Source organism: Sarcophilus harrisii, chromosome 2, assembly GCF_902635505.1.
Source record: "Sarcophilus harrisii chromosome 2, mSarHar1.11, whole genome shotgun sequence".
NCBI classification, from domain to species: Eukaryota; Metazoa; Chordata; class Mammalia; order Dasyuromorphia; family Dasyuridae; genus Sarcophilus; species Sarcophilus harrisii.
In genome coordinates, this window is record NC_045427.1 from 550,882,758 (window position 1) to 550,905,775 (window position 23,018).

General features: G+C 36.3%; 1 protein-coding gene across 2 annotated transcripts in view; it reads left to right on the top strand.

Annotated features, from left to right (window-relative positions):
* Positions 1-20,196, top strand: part of ARNT2 (aryl hydrocarbon receptor nuclear translocator 2) — a 252,475-nt gene extending 232,279 nt beyond the window's left edge. For both annotated transcript variants that reach the window (XM_003755494.4, XM_031955647.1), the window contains exons 16-19: positions 3,743-3,881; positions 5,077-5,242; positions 12,562-12,698; positions 14,679-20,196. In XM_003755494.4, coding sequence (XP_003755542.2) covers positions 3,743-3,881; positions 5,077-5,242; positions 12,562-12,698; positions 14,679-14,777 — 541 coding nt within the window. In that variant the 3' untranslated portion in view covers positions 14,778-20,196. The remainder of the gene's footprint in view (positions 1-3,742; positions 3,882-5,076; positions 5,243-12,561; positions 12,699-14,678) is intronic.
* Positions 20,197-23,018: the final 2,822 nt, after the last annotated feature.

Sequence of the window (23,018 nt, forward strand, 5' to 3'; positions counted from 1 at the left end):
AACTCCTTCTGAAGGTCCCCAGGTCCCTTATTATTACAACTTCTTTATCATCAACAAATATTTAATAAGCATCTAAAATTCACTACTCAGAGGAAGACAAAAATTTAAATCATGATCCTTGATCCTCTGGGAGTTTACAAACTAATTGAAGAGAAAAAACATGCACCAAAAGAGATGAATAAAAAATTTAAGGTAACATCTCATTCACAATCTGGCTTCCAAACCTATCCTTGCTTTCAAGGTTACCAGCGATTCCTTACTTGCTAAACCCAATACGCTTTTCTTGGTTACCATTTTTCTAAATGACTCCTTTATGCTGATAGGATAAAATTCAAACTCCTCTTTTTGAGGGGTAAGGGAATGGGGAAGCATTGAAAAATTTTTACTGTCTTTTACTATTTACTGATTTCACATTATTCCCCTTCATGTACTATATGATTCAACCTAACTGACCTGCTTACTGTTCATCATATGCAACATTCTATCTCCCATTCTCATGCTTCTGCACAGACTTACCCCACTCTTAGAATGTCTTTTCTATCCCCTTTTTTGGAATCCCAAACTACCTCCAAAGTTCAGCTCAAGTACAACCTCCTCTAATCCTACTCCCATTACTTCTCTTGTCATCCCTCCCCAAATAAAGTGGCTCTTTATAAATTGGGTGCTTATTTATCTGTGTACATATATATATATATATATACCCTTGCAATAGAATACTAAGCTCCCTGAGGCCAGGTTCTGTTTAATTTATAGCTTTGTCTCCTCAGAGTCTGTCATATTGGCTTATATATAGTAGGTACTTAAAGATGTTTATTGAATTGAGTAATAGAAGCCAAGCTCAAAAAGGTAATATGGACACTGAGAGTTCATGGGAGAATTCTCACCAGGGTCTGGGGCTGTTAGGAAAAAATTGATGGAATGTATGAGACTTAAGCCAAGATTTACAAGAAGGGCAAGACAAGTAGGAGAAGCAGACTTTTGAGGTGAGAACAACGATGTAAAGTAAGGTGTGCTTGTAGAAACATTCAGGGAATGTTCAAGGAACAGTGAACAGATCAATACACTAGGTGAAGGTTTTCTAGGGACTGGGGAAGATGATGCTGGAAGCTAGAAAGAATCAGATTGTAAAGAATTTCAGAACAGCAATACTGTGTGATTAACTTTAAAAATTTTAGCTTTTCTAAGCAATTCAATGATCTAAGACAATTCTAAAAAGACTCATGGTGTAAAATTCTGAAAATATCCAGAGAAAGAACTATGGAGTCTGAATGCAGATATGCATTCTGGATGCAATAAGATCATAGAATCATACATAAATCTATTGCTGGAAGAAACCTCAGAGACCATTTAAACCAACCCTTTCATTTTACAGATGAAAAAGCTAAGGTTGAGGGAGTCTGGATATTTATCCAAGGTCACAACCATAGCATTAGGAATGAGATTTGTACCCAAACATCTAGCAATAAGATAATGAGGGCCTAGATTATGAGGTCATGTTGATAATGATAATGGAAAAGAAGAGCAAATAAAAAAATTATTGTGTAATAAAAATCTAACAGATTTGATGACTGACAGAATGAGGAGAATAGGGAGGATGCTATGATATGCCTGGAAAAATAATAGTATTCTTGACAGAAATAGGGAAGGCTAGATAGAAGAAAACATAGTTAGAAGAGAAAGACAGGTTTTAAACCTTTATCTTTGATTGTGACTGCCTCTTAAAAATACAGGCCTATCATCCTGGAGAATAAATTTAAAAGCATTCTTCAAAAAGATGAAAGCATTATAGAGATGTGTGGTAGTATTAGATCCTAGAAAACATGCTTTTGATATAATACATAACACATTTGTTCTTTCTGAGTCTCTTCTGAACTAGGTATGTTGCAGTAGAGCAATCAGAAACCAAAATTGGGTCAAAGAGAAACTTTCTCTGGGCTCTTGAAATTCCTCATTTTCTTTAGCAAATGGCTAATTTTCTGTCCTCTGTAAAGGAAAAAAGCAGCACTGGCTCTCATCCCAGTGGTGGTCCATCAAGAAATGAATGAGAATGAAACCGAAAGAGTGAATCTTCTTTGCTTGGACTTACTTGCTATGTAATAGAGTAATAACATAATGTGACAACACTGCCAAACATACACTGGACTTTTTAATGAGAAAGGAAAGAGAATTGGAAGAGGTTTAGTAAACTTGATAAAGAATTAGCTAATTTGACTATTGGAATTATGCTTTATACTATTAACAAGAAAGAAGTATTTTTAAGTAATCAGTGCAAAAAACGTTTGTTTAATAAATTTTTTCAGCAAGGAAATTGGAAAGAATATCTAGCTCCAGCACCACCACCTTCTTTAGAGAGATAAACCATGATCCTAAGGAATAGTCTGGAAGGCATTCCTTAATATAATTAATAAAATTATAATATTCAATTGAGTAGATTATTATTATTATTAGTCATAATAATAACTGACTTTAATTTAGCACTTTATTTTACAAAGTGTTTTACAAAGTGTTACAAAGTGATCTCATTGGCTGATTATCTCATTTGTTGTGGATCAATCATTCAAATCAACAAGCATTTGTAAATGGCTACTATATGCCACACATTGTGCTTGAGAAACAAAGGCAAAAATTGAAATAGTTTCTGCCCTCACAGAGCTTAAATTGAAGGGAAGAGACAACATGTATACAAATTAGTATATCTAGAATATATACAAATTAGTACATTTAGATTATATACAAGATAAATCCCATGCCAATATTTATTGAGTAACTTTGGGAACAAAATTAAGAAATACCTAATATAGAAGGTGGTGGTTGAATTAAGTCTTGAAGTAAATAAGAGATTTTCAAAAGAGAAGGTGAAGGGTTAGCATCTTCCATTCATGGAAGATAGCCAGAACTAAGGCATGGATGTGAAACAAAGGATGTAATATGTGAGAAATTATATTATGATAGTTAACATTTAAATAGTATTTAACTTTGTGCCAGGGATTATGCCAAATGCTTTACAATTATTATTTTATTTGATACTTGCTACAGCTCTGAGAGTAATAATACCTATTAATACTAGCTACATCTGAGAAGTACTTACTATGTGCAGGTATTGTGCTAAGCATTGTACAAGTGTTATCTCGTTCAATCCTCACAAGAACACAAGAATTGGACTACCACATTAAGAACTGTTGGCCTTCTTTAAGGTTCATACTCTGGCTTGATATCTTTTCTCTTTGCAGTTAAAGAGCTTATTTCTTCTCATGAGAAATCAAGTAGCATTTCTTTTTGTATATGGTTAGAAGTCAAATAAATTGTGTGTCTCCCCCCGATGTAAAAAAATCTATCATGTATTAGAAGGTTGAAGAGAGGAAATCATGGAAAAGGAGAAATTGAAGATGTCCCAGGAATAGATAAATCAACATATCAAGTCAAGGAGCATTTATTAAGTACCTCCTGTGAGCCAGACATTTAAAACAAAGAAAGGGGGGAAATTCATGCTCTCAAGAAGATCACACTCTAATGTATAAGCTTGGAGCAAGGTGACCTAAGAGTTGGGTAAAGATAGAATTTATGTCATCATCTCCTTGTAGGACCTCTGTGATTTCAAAGAAGATAAAAGGGATTCTGGACATGATCCTACATTAGGGACTGGCATAATGGACTAATCAGTTGATAATTCTGAATTCTGTACTGGCATTATTAGTCACTTATTTCCCTCACAGGAATTTTTGTTTTTGTTTTTCCTTTCTAGCTCTTCGGTGGTTCACGTACCTGGAGTCAATGATATTCAGTCCTCTTCTTCAACAGGCCAAAATATGACGCAGATTTCTCGTCAGATAAATCAGAGTCAAGTTGCCTGGACTGGGAGTCGTCCACCATTTCCTGGACAGGTATGGTGATTCATAAGGAAATTGGTATGGTCAGCCAAGAGTCTTTGTCCTTTATAATTGACATTGTTTCTGAGAGTTGAATATGGTCCGACTCATTCCCTCTCCCTTTGAAACTTGGTTGGCTTGATTAGCATTATTATTGATCATGATATCCATATTTTTCCCCTTAATGAAATCAGCTGGTTCTGAGATAAACCAATCAGAACATAGAATGCTTTTAGTCAAATCACTCCTTTTCCCAAACTAAAGTCAACAGTTTAATGCCTTATTTAAGTGCATTTCATCATCTGATTGATTACCTGGCTTTTATCTGAAGATTAGTTCCAATTCAGGATGTAGATTCTCAACACCATCATTTTTTTATAATACTTGAGTACAGCTACTGCTTCAACCTTCACCAGTTATTCTGATGTTACACTATTTGAGGAGTTTAAAGAAACAAATCACTATTGCAGAAATGTTAGCATGCTATGAACACATGTCTGCCCCTCAGATTAGCCTTTTGAACCCTCTAAATATAAAAATAGCTATATGTTATTGGTATGAGGTGAAGGCCAATTAGCCTTGTTCACCTTTCTTTCTGAGAAGTCTTCACCTCTCCCCTTAGGTAGCTGTGAGGATCTGTAAGTAATTATATTAATAAGTGTTTTGAGCTTGTAAGAGGAAAAAAAGCACCAGAGCCACCAGACCAAGGTAAATATGATATTAAAGTATTTGCCCAAGCAATTTTTAAAATAGTTTTTTACCTTCCTTTTACTGTGAAGAATTGTCCTTGTGGAATGTTACCATTCTTCTTTCAAAGGGGCAGTAATGGAAAGGCACAGGCAAATCAGCCACTGAGCCATTATGGGGCAAATGAAGGGGTCTTCTACAACTAAGTGAAACCTTTTTGTGGCCTTGCTAACTCTTAAATCTGTCATCCATCTGAACTGGTGCCTAGAAAAAGCATTCATTCTCCTTTGCTGCTCAGGCAGCAGTGTACATTTAGATATTATCTCTTTCCTTAAATGCTTATGGCAATAAGTGCAAATATTTGGATATCAAAAATGTTTGGGATTGGTAGAATCCACAGAGCATTGTTCTGCCAACCTTGCAGTAACTCCTGCTAGGCCCTAGTGATGTGGGTCTACCAGGAGGGGAAAAATAAGAAGGCCTTTGTGATGTTTTTGGTTTGTTTTCTTTGTGGTGGGGTTAGCAAATCCCATCGCAGTCCAGCAAGACTCAGTCTTCTCCCTTTGGGATTGGGACCAGCCATACCTACCCAGCCGACCCATCCTCCTACAGTCCTCTCTCCAGTCCAGCCACTTCTTCACCCAGTGGGAACGCCTACTCCAGCCTCGCCAACAGGACCTCGGGGTTTGGTAGGTTTGAAATGATTTGCTGTCAGGGCCCACAAACGCAGAATCTTTCCTGAATATGTTCTCTCCAGTGCCTTTGCCCCTTTAATGCCAGTGGGTTGTGGAAGATTCCCTTCAAGTTTGGAAGAAGCTTCTAATGAGGCTATTTTTTTGATCCTGGGACGCTTGTCCTGGTCATTTGAGTTCCTCTCCTTTTAGGAGGTTGCAAAATGTCTCCCTGTGTGATAGTGTGGTTTATTTAGCAGGGTCTTATAAGCAACTAACTGCCTATTCTGGTGCATTTCCCAGAGGCCCTTGCCACATAGATCATGTTTCATTTTAAAATAAATGTCCTCAATGTCTTTCCGAAGGAAAGACTTTTTGCCTTTGCTGGCAATGAGAAAGTAGGAATCACATGTTGCTGGGATGCCCAAGCTTCCTATAGGTTATAGACACTTTCATGACATTTATCTAATGAATCTATTCTCCTAAATGGAGAGGCAGTGTGGCATGTAGGATAAAGTCAAGACCTGGGTTCAAGACACATACGAGTTATGTGACCTCATATGAGCAAGTCATTTAACATCTCAGTGCCCTGGGGAATTCTTAAGACTAAGCCATAGAGAAAGTGCAGTTCTATATCTGTGGAGGCACTTTCCACACCAGGAGTTCCCTACACTAATGAATTAATGGGAAGCTATGGCATAAAACTGCAAAAACTCTGAGCCCATATTAGGTGTTTTGATAGTTTGCATTTAGATTTGATTTCATTGTCATCTGATTAAAAACAATCTAATTCCTTCAAGAGAAATTGTTTATTTATGGGTAGTAACCCCATTATTGATTTTAATGGAAATAATTCTTAATGGCATGTTTCAGTCTCATTGAACGCAGCATCTCTTGACACTTATCCAAGACTGGCTGGTTTGTTTGTTTGGTTTTTACTCATATGAATTCACATGTGTATCCAACTATTAATTTTATTACTTGTCATATGATACTCGCATATGATTTCAATCCATTGGAGCATGTAGAACAAAACAAAACAACCCTCTTTTTAATATAAAATTCAACAAAGTTTGGGGAAATAGCCTGGGTGCTTCCAAAGAGACCATGGGGAAAGTGACTCCCTAAGAATTTCAAGTATATCAGTCTGGGCATTTTTAAAGTTTGAATTCACGTCACCAAATAGCTTGAATTCCAGAAGCCATTCTGTGCTAAAGATAGGAGTTATTAATGCATTTGCTTCTGCCATATGGTAACTTTGCATCTTCTCATTTTAACACATGTTTGGACCCATCTTGGCTTGCCACTTGTAGGGGAAAAAGGTCCATTGGGTAAGTGAAAAGCTTCAGGGACCATTTAATTGCTTCCATAATGGAAAATGACAAGGACTTGGTAGGCTTCCCTTTAAAGTGCAAGGCAGCTCTTCTGATATTGTGTCCCAGGACTAGCTGCAGTTTACTGCACATGCAGCCAAAATGGAAGGTAAGGAGACAGAGCACTCACATGCCCACTGCCTTAGAAAGTTTTTGAGTAAGTAGCAAATAGCTAAGTAGAAATAAAAAAAAAAAAAAGAATACTGACCATAACTAGGCACATATGGGAGAGACAGCATGGGAGGCAATCTAGTATAGTGGATGCAGAACCAGGAAGATGTGGTTTCAAGTCCTGTCTCTGAAGCATATTGTCTGTGTGACATTGGGCAAGGTCTGTTGACCTCTCAATACTTGATGCAATTTTTTTTTAAGATTATAAGTAACAAAGAACGTACCAACCCAGCCTGATAGAGGATGTTCCTCACTAGGAGCTCTTATACTATTGAAAGAGATCCAGTCCCTAGCTCCATCTTTATACAAGCATACTCACAATCATACTTACATCCCCTGACCACCCACACCCCCCTCCCACAATTGACTTTAATAGTCAAATTCTTAATGTAATTCTCTTATAGGTATCAGTCTCTTTTTTAAGATGTCATATTTTATAGAAAAAAATGGGAACCAGTACAATCTCTAAGTGCTTCTTTTGATAAATAAACAGTATTTAACACTATCCCCTACCCATGTATGATGTACATATACAATGTACATTATACCCATGTGTGATGTGCATATTACCATACTGACTGGGCTAACCAGTGATAATCCTGAAGAAATGTGTAGGAAATCTGTGATAATGGTTGCACATGATTCAGATAATAAAAGATTTCATGGCCTACCATACTCCTCAATAACCTACATAATTATTTAGTAGTAAATGTCAAAGATTCCAAAAAGTAACAGAAAGAAAAGTTAAAGGGAGATAAAGATGATTCAGTTCTCTCTAACAGCCTTGCAGAATTTTCCTCTGACCAAGTAGACCCAGGATATTTTTCGTATGACAATTACCCAAATACCAACTAATTGGCTGTTGATGCACTAATTTAAAAGGAAAAGAAAATGAACATTTATTAGACCCCTCTGCTAAGTTTTTTGTGGGTTTGATAAAAGTCATACATTTAAAGAGATGACTTATAACATTTTTAATTAGTGAAATTGAAACTTTTTTATAACTCTTATTTCTTTTTAAATTTTTTACAATTTATTTTCTTTTTTTATTTCAACCTTTCAAGAGTTAGATGTGGGACTCTTTAGAGGCAAATGTTTTCTCTTAGTTCTAAGTTAGGCTGTGTTGACTTATAATCCTTCACAGTGAGGCCTTCCAGGTCCATTTTGTTTGATTATAAGATTTCTACTAGAAACCTAGCACTATGCCAAATGGCCCATCCAACCCCCAGAGAACTAAATTTTCCCTGCTAGCTATTGAAATAGATCCATGAAAGAGTTTGTCATTGAAGCCAAATCTAGAAAGAGTGTCAAAGCCAAATGTAGGGCTAAATAATGTAAATAAGTATCTGCAGAAATCCAATGAATTATTTAACTAAGAGTAAAATAATAAACTATATTTAATGGGCCTTTGGGACCTAGGATATGTGTGTGGAAGGGGGAGGAGATGTTATAAGACCTGCTAAATTTTTGAAGATAATCTTATGTTTTGGGATATAACTCTTGGAAAGTTTCTGGTCTTAACTGTAAGCATATTTCTTGCCATATGCTTGCTATGAGTTTTATGCCAAGATGGTATTTGTAGTTAAAAGTGAATGCTCACAGAGAGGCAACAAGATAGAGTAGATAAAGATCTGGAAGACCTGTTTTCAAGCCTTAACTTTAATATGTGTTGGCTTTGTGACCCTAGACAAGTCACACTTCCTAGGTGTTCCCAGACCACTCTCTACGACTCAAGTTACACACTAGGGGTTTTGTTGTAGATACCCTATACCACTAAAAAGACCCATTCCAAAAAAATTAAAAAGCAGCCCCTGCCCACCACCTCTCTGCTTTGTTATGTACTGCCACTGCTATTCCACACAGTGACCTCATCCAATTAGGTGGGACCAGATGGGATCTCTGAGGGGGAACCTCAGAGATGGGAGCCTTTTAAGGAAGCATTTTTTAAAAATCTCTTTGCCATTAGTGGTTGTCAACAGGATTCCTGAATCAGCCAAATCTCTTGAAAGGGAAACTGTCAGCAAGGGTAAAGTTGCAGTGATTGATCCCAGATGAGAAAGGAACATGCCATCTTAGTGCCTCAGCTCCCCAGGATACCACAAACCTCCATCCGGATACATTTCTCTCCGAGGAGGTTTCTCCTTACCACTGTCTGGTGGAGACACCCAAGAATCTGGTGTGTTGTTAGCAAACGGTGCTTGAAACTCCATTACAACTTCCAACTGCCTTTCTTTCCATTTTTGCTGATGGAGATGATGACTGATGATTCTTGGAGCCAAAAGGGCAAGTCTGTGTTATGCAGCACCTCTAGGAGAGCTCTATTCTGATTCTGATACTGTGGTAGCAATCTAAGCCAGCCAGTTCAGGAAGGCTGTAGAGCTGCATAACAAGAAAAAGGAGACCAAAGGAAGGAGTGAGATACAGAACAGGACACCTTAAAAATGAAAACTCAACTAATTAGGACCTTTGATCAGAATTTGTTTTCTTCATTTGTTTTTTGTAAAGAGACAAATTCTAAAAAGAACTCATATCAGGCATTCTCCCCCCCCCCCCAAAAAAAAAAAAAAATTAGACATCCAGGACACACTCACCTGAATCTTTTATAATTTGCAGAATTGTCAGGTTATAATTGAGTTCCAGAATAATGGCCCTGGAATAACTCATAATGCCACAGAATCAAGGATTAATTTTGCTCTTTAGTACTTAATTTTTCAACAAGGATTAAAACTAAAAGGGTTTTCCTGCTTTGGTAGAAACTTGGAAGTCCTCGGTTGACCTTTAAGTGGTACATAAATGTTATTATTTATAGTTGGAAAATCTTGTTGCCCCCCAGTGGCTATAGTTAGTTAAGACTTTCTTTTTATTTATACATATATATGTATATATGTGGGAGTGATAAAGTATTCTGGCTATTAATAATTATATATACATATATGTATGTATATGCATGTATGTAAAATATAACATATACAACAAAATCTCAACTACATGTGTGTATATATATATTTTTACTTACACATACATATATATGTGTGTATGTTTATATATATAAAAATATATATATATATATATAACTATATGCCATAGAGATATAACTATCTCTATATATAACTATAATTTCAACAAAGATTTGGGACAGGAAAATGATGCTTTCCAGGAAAATGATAAATACCATGAAGTGTTCTGGTTTTAAGATAAAATTCTTAAATATTTCCAATGATCAGTGATTTTGTTGATATTCACAATTCATCTACTGACACAAAGCATAATCCCTCTAAAGTCTCTCTTCTTGAGTTGCTATTGCCAAAAAAAAAAAAAAAAAAAAAAAAAAAAAGTTATCATCTGCAGCCAAAGTCTAGTGATACATTGGCAACTAAAGATCACCAAATGTTAATGCAGTCACAATCCCCATGGGCATTTATTTCTTTTTAATATCATGCTGTTGTGTATCTGTACCTGCCATGTCCTTGCCCTTGGAATGTCTGTCCTAGCTACCTAAATGACACCATCTACACACATAGAAAGGTATTCATGCCCTTCATATATCTCATTAGCTTCCTGAGTTCAAATCTGCCCTCAGATATTTACCAGCTCAGTGATCCTGGACACATCATTTTCTTCAGCTTCTCATCTATAAAGTAGGCTGGAACTTTCCAGTATCTTTGCCAAGAAAAGCCCAAATGGGGTCTCAAAAAATTGGACATGACTGAAATGATCAAACAATAAAGATGCAGGTTGGGACATCTAGAAATCTGGAAACATATTCAGACTCTAGAGTAGCAAAGTACTGTTTCCCGTGGCATAATTCCATCCCACTAGCAAGCAACAACAGGGAAGTTGATTTTGCCATATTTTAGTGGAAATTATGACCCATATGAAGTATTCACATATATTCAAATTTTCACTTTTTAAAATTTAGCTATGTTAAATATAGTCGCTGATTCCAGACAAGCAGATAAATGCAGTGGAATTCAAACAATAATTCTACTTTAGGATATTATTCATATTAAATGGTATATTTCATCTTCCCCTTTCCCAGTGTGACCAGGCCTAAATTTGGGGTGAATCAGAACTAGGTCTTTCGAAATACTTTAATTCTCTGAAATAGTGAGCAATCATATTTGCATAAATGTTGGAAATGTTTTATTGTATTAGGGTATTAGGGTAAGTGAATGGCCATAAATAAATCTAAATTAAGTATAGTTTCTTTTGATTTATGGAATGCTGGTAGTACTATGGTTACTATTTAATATTCTAAAAACATCAATGATAGTCTAAGGAAGAAATAAAAAAAAAGTTGCTATAGTAAATGATGATTTCTCAAGATATGATTGTGTATTTGTTTTTTTAATATATTGCTTCCTTATCTAAAATTGATATAATGTTCACACTTCAGATATTGTATCCATTGTCTATAGGGATCAATTGGAGCAGGGCAGTGTGTGTGTTTGGCTAATGTTTGCCCACAGAGAAAAAGCCTGTTGTCTCAAAACCATTATGATGATGTTTTGAAATGAAAAGAAAAAGCAATGTGATTCTTTTTGATGTGGTTGAAAGGTTGAAAAAAAATAAACCAACAGTTTCTGGTAGAATAAAAAAAAAATTACCTAAAATTATATGAGCTGATTTCCCTTGAATCAGCAGATTTGCTTTCAAATGATTTTTAAAGTTTAGTTGCTTCTTACAATATAAGCATGACCTTCTGATCTATGTTATGACAAAATTGCTTTCCCTATGTTCAAACAAATCAGTGCCAAGTCAGATAAATGCTATATTTATTTATGCCTTATTTGCTACCAATAAGATCTGAGACTGTTTAGAAAAAATATTGAATTGACTAGGAATATTAAGATTTTTTTTAAAGAAAAGATTTGTCCAAGAGGAACATAGGAAATAAATTGAGATATTATGAGGCATTAAAGAAAAAGATAGTTCCCTACATTTGGATACCAAATGTTTTTCTAAATTTCCTGGAAGCTAAGGCAGAAAGGGAGAAAAGCATGGTTACATCATTTTCACTGATGGACAAAAGAAACTCATTACAATGCCATTTACAGAAATGAACTCTCCTGGGACCAAGCTCAAGGATAAATTAACTGGGTGGGTCTTTATATAGGGGACAGTGAGTAACACAGTAGACACTTCCATTAATATGAGAGACAAAGAAATGCTGCTGGGATTGATTTTGCTCATACTAATTCTCTTTAAAAGGTATGGGGAAATTATTACCTTAACAGAGCAGACTTACCTATGAAGTAACAACTGATTCAGTAGACAGTGTGGTCCATGGTTCATTTGGTTTCTCGATCATAGCCGAGAAATCTAGGGGATGCTTAGTACCCCAGAGATATCTGGGGATCCAGTTTAAAAGTGCTTCTTTTTCATGAGTCATGATGAATACATTGCCCCAGCTAGAACTAATGGATGTCACGACAGGTGATCAATGGGCCAAGATTTAAGCCATTCTATGAAACTGTGACAGGTGGTCTCCAGGGCAAGAATATAACAGGGCACCGGGAGGAAGTTATCGCTTTTCTCATCACATGAACATGAATAAATAGAGGATTTCTCTTTCTCCCCAGCCCATCTGCCACCTGTGCTCAATTTCATCATCATTTTTGTTTTATATAACGGAGAGAAAGACTCTCCTTTATGTGGCAAGTATATAAGCTGAACTCTAGGTGAACTATTTTTTTCAGATTTGTCAGAGACACTAGAGCTGAAGTAGTTCTTAGAGATCTCAGATCTTTAGTATCCATTTTAAAGAAACTGTCCTGCATCGGAATCTTTCAGCTGAAAGTGGACAAAGTAGCGGGCAGTTTCAAGGGAGGCCTTCAGAGGTCTGGTCGCAGTGGCAAAACCAGCATCATAATCAGCAGAGCAGTGACCAACATTCACATCAGCAGCCCAATCAGACTGAAGTATTCCAGGTAAATAGAGTACCTTCTCATAGGTACCGAATACTTTTATCTGCTTCCTGTTCTCTTTTTCCCTGCTGCAGCATTCAGGTTTTTGCTTGTCCTGGTTCAAGACCATAACTCTGCCCTTTGATTAAAAGTGGAATTGGAGGGGGAGGGGAGAGTTTCAGGATCCCAAAGCTAGAGAAAATCAGTCTCCAGTTATTTTGTACTTAATGTGAATACTTAATGTGAATTCATTAAATATTGCTATAACAGAATAAACCTTTAAGCCTATTGAATATCAAAAGAGGAAATGCTTCTAATTACTACAAGTTTCATGAGGGTAAGGGTGGTTTCTTATCTAAATTTCCTATGTCCCCAGCATCCCGAATATGGGAGATCCTTAAGGAATGTGCATTATGACTGAGAATATGCTCAGAATTTCCCAATATGACAAAATAAAATTCCTACATATAAAAATCAATGTGAATTATATCCCAAGTACAATAATCTACAATCTTGCCTGATTTCTGCAGACTTCTTTGGGGGTTAAACACCTCCAGAAACTAGGATCTGTCCACCCTGGAAGAAGCTCGCATTTCTTCTCTCTTCACTAGAGAGGGAGAATTCTAGCCCCACCCAGTCTTTTGCCTTTTTCCTAATCAAATTAATCACACTGCAGTCTCATCAGTTTGCCACTGAGGCATCTTTTCCATGGGATGTTTCACTCTCTGCTATGATGTTGGCTACTCCATCACTTGTACCCAGGGTGGACTTGACTTGGCTTTCTGGATGTTGCCCCACTGTCTTGCAGTATAACCCAGCTAAATGGTGATTTCTCCTTTCTGATTTCAATGAATCTAATTAAAACATCATCATCAACAAAACTCACCTTCAGAAGGTTCAAACAGGTAAGATGAACTTTGTATCTTTTCCTAAGCAGCATAAGTAGCACTCATCCCTACCCTGGCATCCCTAATATTAGGACCAAGCCTATTCATTTCCCATTTCATCTCGGTCTCCTTTTTGGCATGGTCTGGACTTGGCTGAATAATATACCCTGTCCACACTAGTACCCTGGACAGCAGTGAAAATGAAAATACAGTTGAGTTGGAGCATTCTACCCATTCATATCTCTTACTCGCTCTCTTTTTAAAATCTTTTATAGACTGTAGTAAAATGATTTGCATACTGATAAGGCCATAGGTTTCCTCTGTCAACTACTCAAGTTCCCTTTTCCATTATTAGCTACACGACTCAGTGTCCCTGTGGATGAATGTTTGCAGCTACAGTTGCTTTTACTGTCATTAAAAGGCAGCAGTTTCATATTACATGTATAGAGTACCCAGATATCATAGCAGATCTTAGCTATCCAAGGGGGTAATCTTTTGTGCTTCCAAAGTAATTTTTCTTATCTTCCTCCATTGGCTCTGGAAGCACTTTGCCAATAGTAAACCTCACCATAACCCTATGAGGAGTATAAATGTTTCTGTCCCCATTTTCTATATGGATAAACTGAGGCACAGAGAAGTTAACTGATTTGTTTGAAACTAAATACAATAAAGCTGGAAACAGAATTTGCCCACTGTAATCATTATTTTTCACATAAGTAAAAATAGATTGTATCCTACAATCTTCTGCTAGCCCTCTCCCCTTACATGTCTGTTTGCTTTGTGAGTGTCCACAATATACAATATCCACAGACTACTCTGCATTTTGTGCCTTTCTCTCAATTTAAAAGTCAACCTGCTCATGGAGAAGAGTTTTATATACCTATGCAAAGTAATGCTCTTAAACATGGTTTCCAGTAAAAGGAGAATCCATAACAATCCATAGAACACAATAGTCTGATCTGAGTTTTTCAGAGGCTTGTGGAGCAATTCCAGGTTGTGCCACTTAGAAAAAAAAAAATGAATCTGAGCATATCTGGCAGGCTGGCCTCCTGGGATCTGCCCAGTTCTCTACCAAGTAACCCAGCTTTCTCTTTGGCTTTTTCCCCTTCTTCTGCAGGACATGCTACCGATGCCAGGAGACCCAACTCAGGGAACAGGCAATTATAATATTGAAGACTTTGCTGATCTAGGCATGTTCCCACCATTTTCTGAGTAACATCTTAGAGGAAAATACAAAGAAGAAGAAATCTCCCTTTACCCAGCGCCATTCTGTGAAATCATCCCCATTGTATTTGGGGCCTGGCTTTGTCAGTGTTTTACTACCATATCACCTACCAAGAAAGGGATCTAATTTCTTGTATTGCAGTAGAAATTCCCTCATCTTAGTGATCATGTGTAATCTGCATTAATAGTGCCTGGGCTTCTCTATGGCTTTCAGATATGGTACTCTGGGGAGTGGTATGTATTTTTTTTTAATCTCATCTTGTTTTCTTTTGCCTCAGAAGTGAGTTTTGAGGGGTCTTTCAAATTGAAATGTGAGCCACCTCTGAAAAAAGACTTTGGGTCTTTTTAAAAAACAATGATAAATTTAATCAAGACCCAAAGGAGAGGTCAGATAACGCCCAGTGCTAAGATCTACTACCAGGAAAGTAAAAAACCAGTTAACATACCGCTTTTTAAACTTCTGTTTGGCAAAGGTGGTGGGGGTGGGGAAGAGCAGGGATTCAATTTCTTTTTGCTGTCTGCCATGCTATTTTAGCTCATTTTGAAGATGAGAAGCAAAAGCCGTTAACATGGGCCAGATGAAGCCCAAGAGCCTTTTCCTTTGCCTTGCTCAAAACAACTAAATCTGAATGTGTGTACATCTTAGTGCCGTTTGTTTGTATATTTTGTGCTGTGTGAAGTGAATTTCCTGTTCTGGTAGATTCATTTTTTACCTTGTGTCTGTCATGTGAGACCAAAGTGGGGGTGGGGGGTGGGGGGGTGGCTGGGAGAAGGGGAATGGGAAAGAAAATAGTCCACTGGGAAACATAGCCGTGGTGGTGGATTCTGCATTCCCTGAGCTCAGAAATGTTCTTGCAATTGATAATTCATATTCAGTGGGATAGAAACTCTATAGTCGCCTATGCTTATGTTCCTGGTTTTGCACAGATTTTATGACCAAGATTAAGATTTCAAGCATAACCAACTAGAAATCAAAGACGAGTGTTAATTGTTCACTCCACTAAAGTTACCTCAATAAGGAACTTCTAGAGTCTGATCATCTGACATAGGATGAGGAATTTTCTTTTTCAAATCAGTTATCCCATTTCCTAATATAAATAAGCCGCTTGGGATTCTCACAACTCTGTCAGATCCAAATTTTTTCCACAGTAAGAATTTCTGCTATTTCTCATGCTTATAGTTTATAGTAAGAGAATCTCTTGCCTCTGCCTATCAATACGATCCCCAAAGGAATAACTCTGTGCTGAGCACAGCTTCTTTCTGTAAATTAGAAAGCATTGAATGATGTCATCGATACTGCATCAACCAAAAGGTCTTCCTGAACATATGATCACTGGAGCTTGGGTTGTCAGGGTCATCAGGGACCCTTTCAGTGAATATTTCAAGAGAAGTGAATGATACTATAAGCTGTGAACTTGAACATTATTCTCTAAATTGATGTTAATTTTCCACACAAATCCACCCCAAATTTGCAAGCTTTAATTTAAATCAGGATTAACAATCCTAAAGGGAAAGAAAGTGTTGCATTCAGTTTTTGCTGGGAGGAAGGCCTTGAGAATCAGCTCATCAAGTGAAATGAATTCCTGTTACTCAAAATGATTTAGCCTCTTCTGCCTCATCCCTGGCAGGGATTTTCTTCATTCTCCAAGCCATGCTATTCCTGTAAAATTGCTCCATTTTTCATCATCAAATTATGTGCTATATAATTAATACCTGGAGCAGTAGAAAATCACTTATAAGTTATCATCTTCCCTCCTTTTCAGCTTTTTTTCCCCTTCCTTCAGGATTGTTTTTATTAACAGAGATTTTGGCTTTTGCCCTTTGATTTAATAAAGGAGTTAAAGAAATTATTTCAACTCCACTAGTTATTGAGGCATATCTAATCCCCATTCCCATTTGCATCCCTGGTGTGGGAGAATGAAAGAAATATATTAATTCATTTGGTGGTTAAGACAAAAGGATTATCTTCTAATAGAAAAAACAACACTTAGTTAAGCCTTATGCAGAAATATATGTGTTCTCTTTGAAGTCTCTGAAGACTGAATGAACCAATGATTGTTTAATGAGTCAGTAAAGAAATAGCCTGTGCTTCTCTTCCCCATCCATTCCGGTGAGCATAAAAAATTCATGCATTCTAGGGCTGTCTGGATATAGAGTGGGTTGAACTCATAGGGTTGAATCAAGGTGGAGACTGGGGATATGTTTAGGATCCTTCCATTGCATTGTGTTATAGAACCCAAAGATCCTATCACTTATAACTCGAAAACATTTGTTCTTGTGATTAAACTTGGGATTGGGACTTCTATATTCAAAAGTGTTGGAAGCCTTTAGCTCCTAAGATCATATATAAATGATGATCTGTGGAAAATCTTTTGCAAAATATTTACATACTGTTAGGAAAAATACATTCATACTACTAGCACCCTGGAGTTCCTGGTTCACATTCTGGAAACTAAGGCTGATTCTATGTTTATGTGTACGTGTGTATACATACATACATATATATATGTATGTATGTATACACGTGTGTGTATACACACATTTATAACAGAAAAAAGGAAAGAGAAATGTAATACATGTAACACATTTATAGAGTGAGATTGATAACTTAATGCATCTAATTACTTCTTTCATATACAGTCTGACATCAGGAATCTTTATGCTTCTGGGGAAAATGGCAAGCAATTCAAATTACTTCCCCTGAATTTCCTGTAGTTCTTACATTTTGACAAAGCCAAAATATCCTGAAACAACTTCCACTTGCCTGAACCTGCCTTTTCACCCCTAGCAGTTTCAAATATGTAGCTAGCCATTGTTATAATACCTTTTAAATGAGATTTAGGAACTTTTAGATAAAAATGCTGAGAATCCATAATAAAATGAAAATTGAAATGAAACCAAATTGCATCAATGGATAGGTTTATGTTAAAGTGTAATCAATAGATCAATAAAAGTATATTGAGCTGCTTGCTATGTGCCTAAAACTGTAAGAGGAATTGTAGGAGAATACAAAATAAGTTTCAGATAGGACCCTGTCTTTAGGGAGCTTCAGTCTCCCTCTTTCTTACAAAGGTTCCATTCAGTTTAGTCAATTTAACCCAATTCTTAGGGACAGAGGTCCAGGATTGCAAAGATAATTGAAATCCACAAGTAATCCAGGAATCCCATAGGTCTAACACTCTTCCATTAAAATATTTTATGAGGATGAATAACAAGTAACATCCTTCCCAGATCTCTGGTTCCATGATAAGGAGTCAAAAAGACTATTCTAAGATGTATTATTTTCCACTTTTTTCCTGCCCACTTACAGAGTAAAGAAATGGCTGAAAAGCAATTTTTTAAAAAAGAGAAGCAAAAAACCTAGATGACTCCTAAGTTAGATAATTAGCTCCATGTTTACTTAATCAGGAGCCAAGTGTGGGGAAATTATTTTCTATAAATCCACTTTTATCTCTGTGGGTTATATGGGTGACCTCTTCTAGTCTTTCTGTAGAATACAAAGCAAAACATTTTTCCTCTTTCCTTTTTCTGTAATTTTGATAAATTCCATGTTCTCCTTTTTTCTTATCCTTCTACTTTGATTTGACTACTAAATCTTGAATGGCTTTCCTTAAGATAAGCAGTGCCAGGAGGGGTAGATAGCTTTATATTCTCTTTAAGAAAGAGAACCCTGAAGGTGGCAGCCCATCTCCTGAGAATCAGCAAGAACAATTGATAGAGACCTCTACAGAGGCTATTTTCACCTCCCGGTGACAACGGAGAAAGCTTGGGAACTATGATTTTGTTGAGTCTTTTGAGTCATGTCTGACATGATCCCATTTGGGTTTTTCTTGGCAAAGATACTGTAATGGTTTGTCATTACTTCTCTGACTCTTTTTATAGATGAGGACACAAAAGGTTCCATGAGTTTCCCAGTCATACAGCTAATAAATTCTGATGTTGGATTTGAACCCAAGAAGATAAGTCTTCTTGACTCCAGATCCCGGGTGTCTATACACTGGGCCACCTAGCTGCCTAAGAATTATGGCTACTTCATCAATAAAGACCATATCATGTAAGCACCTGGTTCTGTGTTCCATAGGTTACTAAAGCCTAAAAATGCAGCCTCAGTCTCCGTTGTGCTTACATATTTATAGTATCTAGAACTGGAAGGAACTTTAGACATTACCTGGTCTAAAAATAAGAAAACTGAGACTCAGAGAAATTAAGTGATTTATTTTCCCAAAGTCAGACAGTGGTGGAGCCACAATGCAAATACAAGATTCTCTAACCCCAGAATCCCCACTTTCATGGAGTTATCTGTGACATTTTAATTGCCTGAGATGCTTTCTTCAGGAATTGCTATTGATGATATACTGACAGTATTAGAAGCCCACAAAATTTAATTTGGAAGCTTGGTTTTTTCTTGATGAATTAGTTGTTATCGAGTTGTAAGAGAAAAATAGGGAACCAACTTTGCATATAACTCTGCTCCAACTCACCAAAGGGGAACACATTGAAATTTGCTTATCTGGCAATATATTGATTTTATTTTTTATTCAATATCTCTTGCCAAAAGGAAAAAAGTGAAAAATATGGAGAGCAAATGAATACTTGTAGTAAACAAAGTCACTTTGTGACAACGACAGCATTTTTCATGAAATGAGTGTGAACCAGTAACTTAACACACTAGTTTTGCCAAGTTATCATGTCAAATAGATGTCAAGGGAACAGAGACCACTTTTAATTTTCCCAAGTAATTATTTTATTACAGAAAGGATCCTGTTTCCTGGTGTGGTCTGATGAGCAAAGCGGATAACATGACTTGCCAAAGCCATGACTTCCCACACCCCAGGATATGCCTATCACTATCATTCCCTTTCTCCTTTCCTGAAAGTCCATCCTAAAATTGTACATACATTTTGCAGTACTGCCTTTGTCAGTGATTATTTGGGGGCACAGTGCCACATGGTATGAGATTTACCCAGTTGCTCTAACATATATTTTTATACATAAGTATACACTTTTTGGAAAGTAAAGACAGCCCCTGAATTTTAAATGCCTTATCAGTGTCAGCTGCCTTTGCAATGGTTGAGCTCGGGTTGATTTCCAAGGATTTGGCTGAATCTCATTTTCGAAGTCATCATTTTAAGGTCTGATGAACTACATGGACATGTAACATCTCTTTATTCCCTTTTTGAAAAACAAAAATCAAGAAGCCCCAGACTGGCTTCAGGGGACAACACGTTAAGCACTTAATTAGTTCTCTGGTTAAATTCTTCATATGGATGTGAATTGTGCTGTGGAATTTGTACTTTGTACTTCTTGAATGTTCTATATTTATGACTAACAGTTATAAAGTCATTTGTGTACATGTGTAACTAATAACTGACTTTTTAAAGTTCATTACAATAAAAAATCATCAGATGTGATTATTTGACTGACACTTATTCCATCATCATTGTGGTTAAAGATGTATCTTCCAGAGATTATAATGTGTTACAGGTAACCCTTTTAGGTAGCTGATATCCAAGGGAGAGCAGCACTTTTACAGCTTCTTGGCACAATACTGATGTTTGCCTAGAACCATAAACTACAGAAGAAAGTGACATAATATAATTTGATTCAAACCATCAAACTCCATGAAGGAGTATCTTCTAACCCATTCTTGAGAGGTGACCATCTAGCTAGCTACTGTTCAAAATCAAGTCATTACCTTACAAAGAAGTCCATTCTATCATATCTCTTTTTTTTTAGAAAGATATTGAGCTGAAATCTGCTTCTCTGTAGTTTCTACATAGCTTGCTTCTCCCTATGAAACCAATTTATCAAAACTTGTATTTTTAAAGTCAATCCAGATTAGCATTTTAATATGCCAAAGCATACTTGCTAAGGACTAACAACTTAGGAAGACTTGACTTCAAATACAGCCTCAGATACTTACAGTTGTGTGACCTTGGCCAATTATTTAATTTATGTTTGCTTCAGTTTCCTCAGCTGTAAAATAGCACCTGCCTTTCAGGATTATCACAAAAAGCAAATGAAATATTTGTAAAGCTCTAGGCATGGTGTTTGGCATATAGAAGGTATTTAATAAATGCTTGTTTCTTTCCTATTTATTTGTAATTTAATTTGGCTACACATTGTCTATCTTTAAAGATTCAGTGAGTCAATCAATCAACAAATTTTATTAAGCATTTTCTAGGTGTGCTATGCTAGGCATTATGGGAGATTGCAAAGATTAACCAAATCAAGTCCCTGCCCTCAAAGTGTCAGTTTGGGAGGGGAGACAAAGCATATGGGAAAAGTTAAATAACAACATAAGATCTAATTAATAATTCATCACACCAGGAAAAGATGTCACTATATTGCACATGATTAAATGTCAAATGAAAGATGGAGACAGTACTTGGTGAAATGGCTCAGTGGAAAAGGTCATTTTAAACTGGAATGTCTTGATGAACTTACTGGGATATGATCAGGCTCTTAATTGATCAGAGTCATAATAGAAGATATATAGAATGTTCCAAAGTCTACTAAAGTTTAGGCACATTTGGATCCAAAGAGGATTGAATGTGGATCACAACATAATATTTTCACCCTTTTTGTCGATGTTTTTTTTTTTTTTCATTTTTCCCCTTTTGATCTGATTTTTCTTGTGCAAAATGATAAATGTGGAAATATTTTGGAAGAATTGCACATGTTTAACCTATATTTGATTACTTGCTGTCTAGGGAAGGGTGGAAAGGGAGGGAGAAAAATTTGGAACACAAGATTATGTAAGAGTAAAAACTATCTTTGTGTGTATTTTGAAAAATAAAAAGCTATTATTATAAAAAATAAAGTTTAAGCAGAAAGACTTTTAGAATACTCTATAGCGAGAAAGAAGAAAGAACGTGGCATTCCAAAATAGAGAACAATGACCAAAATGTGACTAAAGAAAAGAATATTCAATAGTTAGGGAACATTGAATAAATGATTTGGGCTATAGAAATAAGATTATATAGGGAGCTCTTCCACTAACTAGCTTAGTAGGCTCTATACAAGTCACCTTTCTGAGGTTCAATTCCCTAATTTGTAAAATGAGAGAATTTAGAAGTAGAAGAAACTTTAGAGATCATCTAGCAGGTAGAGGTCTTCAAACTACGGCCCTGGGCCAGATGGAAGCTGAGGACGTTTATCCCCCTCACCCAGGGCTATGAAGTTTCTTTATTTAAAGGCCCACAAAACAAAGTTTTTGTTTTTACTATAGTCTGGCCCTCCAACAGTCTGAGGGACAGTGAACTGGCCCCCTATTTTAAAAGTTTGAGGACCCCTGAGTCTGATGCCCTCATTATTTTTTTAATAATAGCTTTTTATAATTTTCAAAATACATTCAAAGACAGTTTTCAACATTCACCCTTGCAAAACATTGTTTTCTAAATTTTTCTCCTTCCCTTCCCCTACCTCTTCCCCTCTACAGCAAGTAACCTAATATAGGTTAAACATGTGCAATTCTTCTAAATATATTTCCATATTTTTCATGCTGTACAGGAAAAATCAGATCAAAAAGGAAAAATATGAGAAAAAACAAACAAACAAACAACAACAAGGGTGAAAATACTATGTTGTGATCCATATTTAGTCCCATAGTCCTCTCTTTGGATGAAAATGGCTCTTTTCACCACAAGTTTACTGCAATTGGCCTGAGTCATCTCTCATTGTTAAAAAGTTTTATCATTATATAATCTTGTTGCAGTGTACAATGTTCTCTTGGTTCTATTCACTTCATTTAGCATCAGTTCTTGTAAGTTCCTCCAGACTTTTCTGAAATCTTCCAGCTGATCATTTCTTGTAGAACAATAATAGTCCATTATATTCATATACCATAACTTATTCAGCCATTCACTCAACTAATGGGTATTCACTCAGTTTCTAGTTCCTTGCCACCACAAAAAGAGTTGCTACAAATATTTTTTGCACTTGTGGGTCCTTTTCTCTCTTTTATGATATCTTTTGCCCTCATTTTTAAAAGAGAGACTCAGATGAATCATAGAATTCCTACATGGTCACCTGGGTAAGTAGAGTTTTTGAGCTGTTAGGAACTTCAAGGTTCATGTAGCTCCACACCCTCATTTTATAAAGAAAAAAAAATACCAAAGAAATGAAATTACCTTGTCCTAGCAGTAAGTAGCAAAGCTACAACTAAACTGCTGGCTATTTGACTTCAAATCTATGGTATCATTATACAACATCTGAAATGATAGTCTTTTAG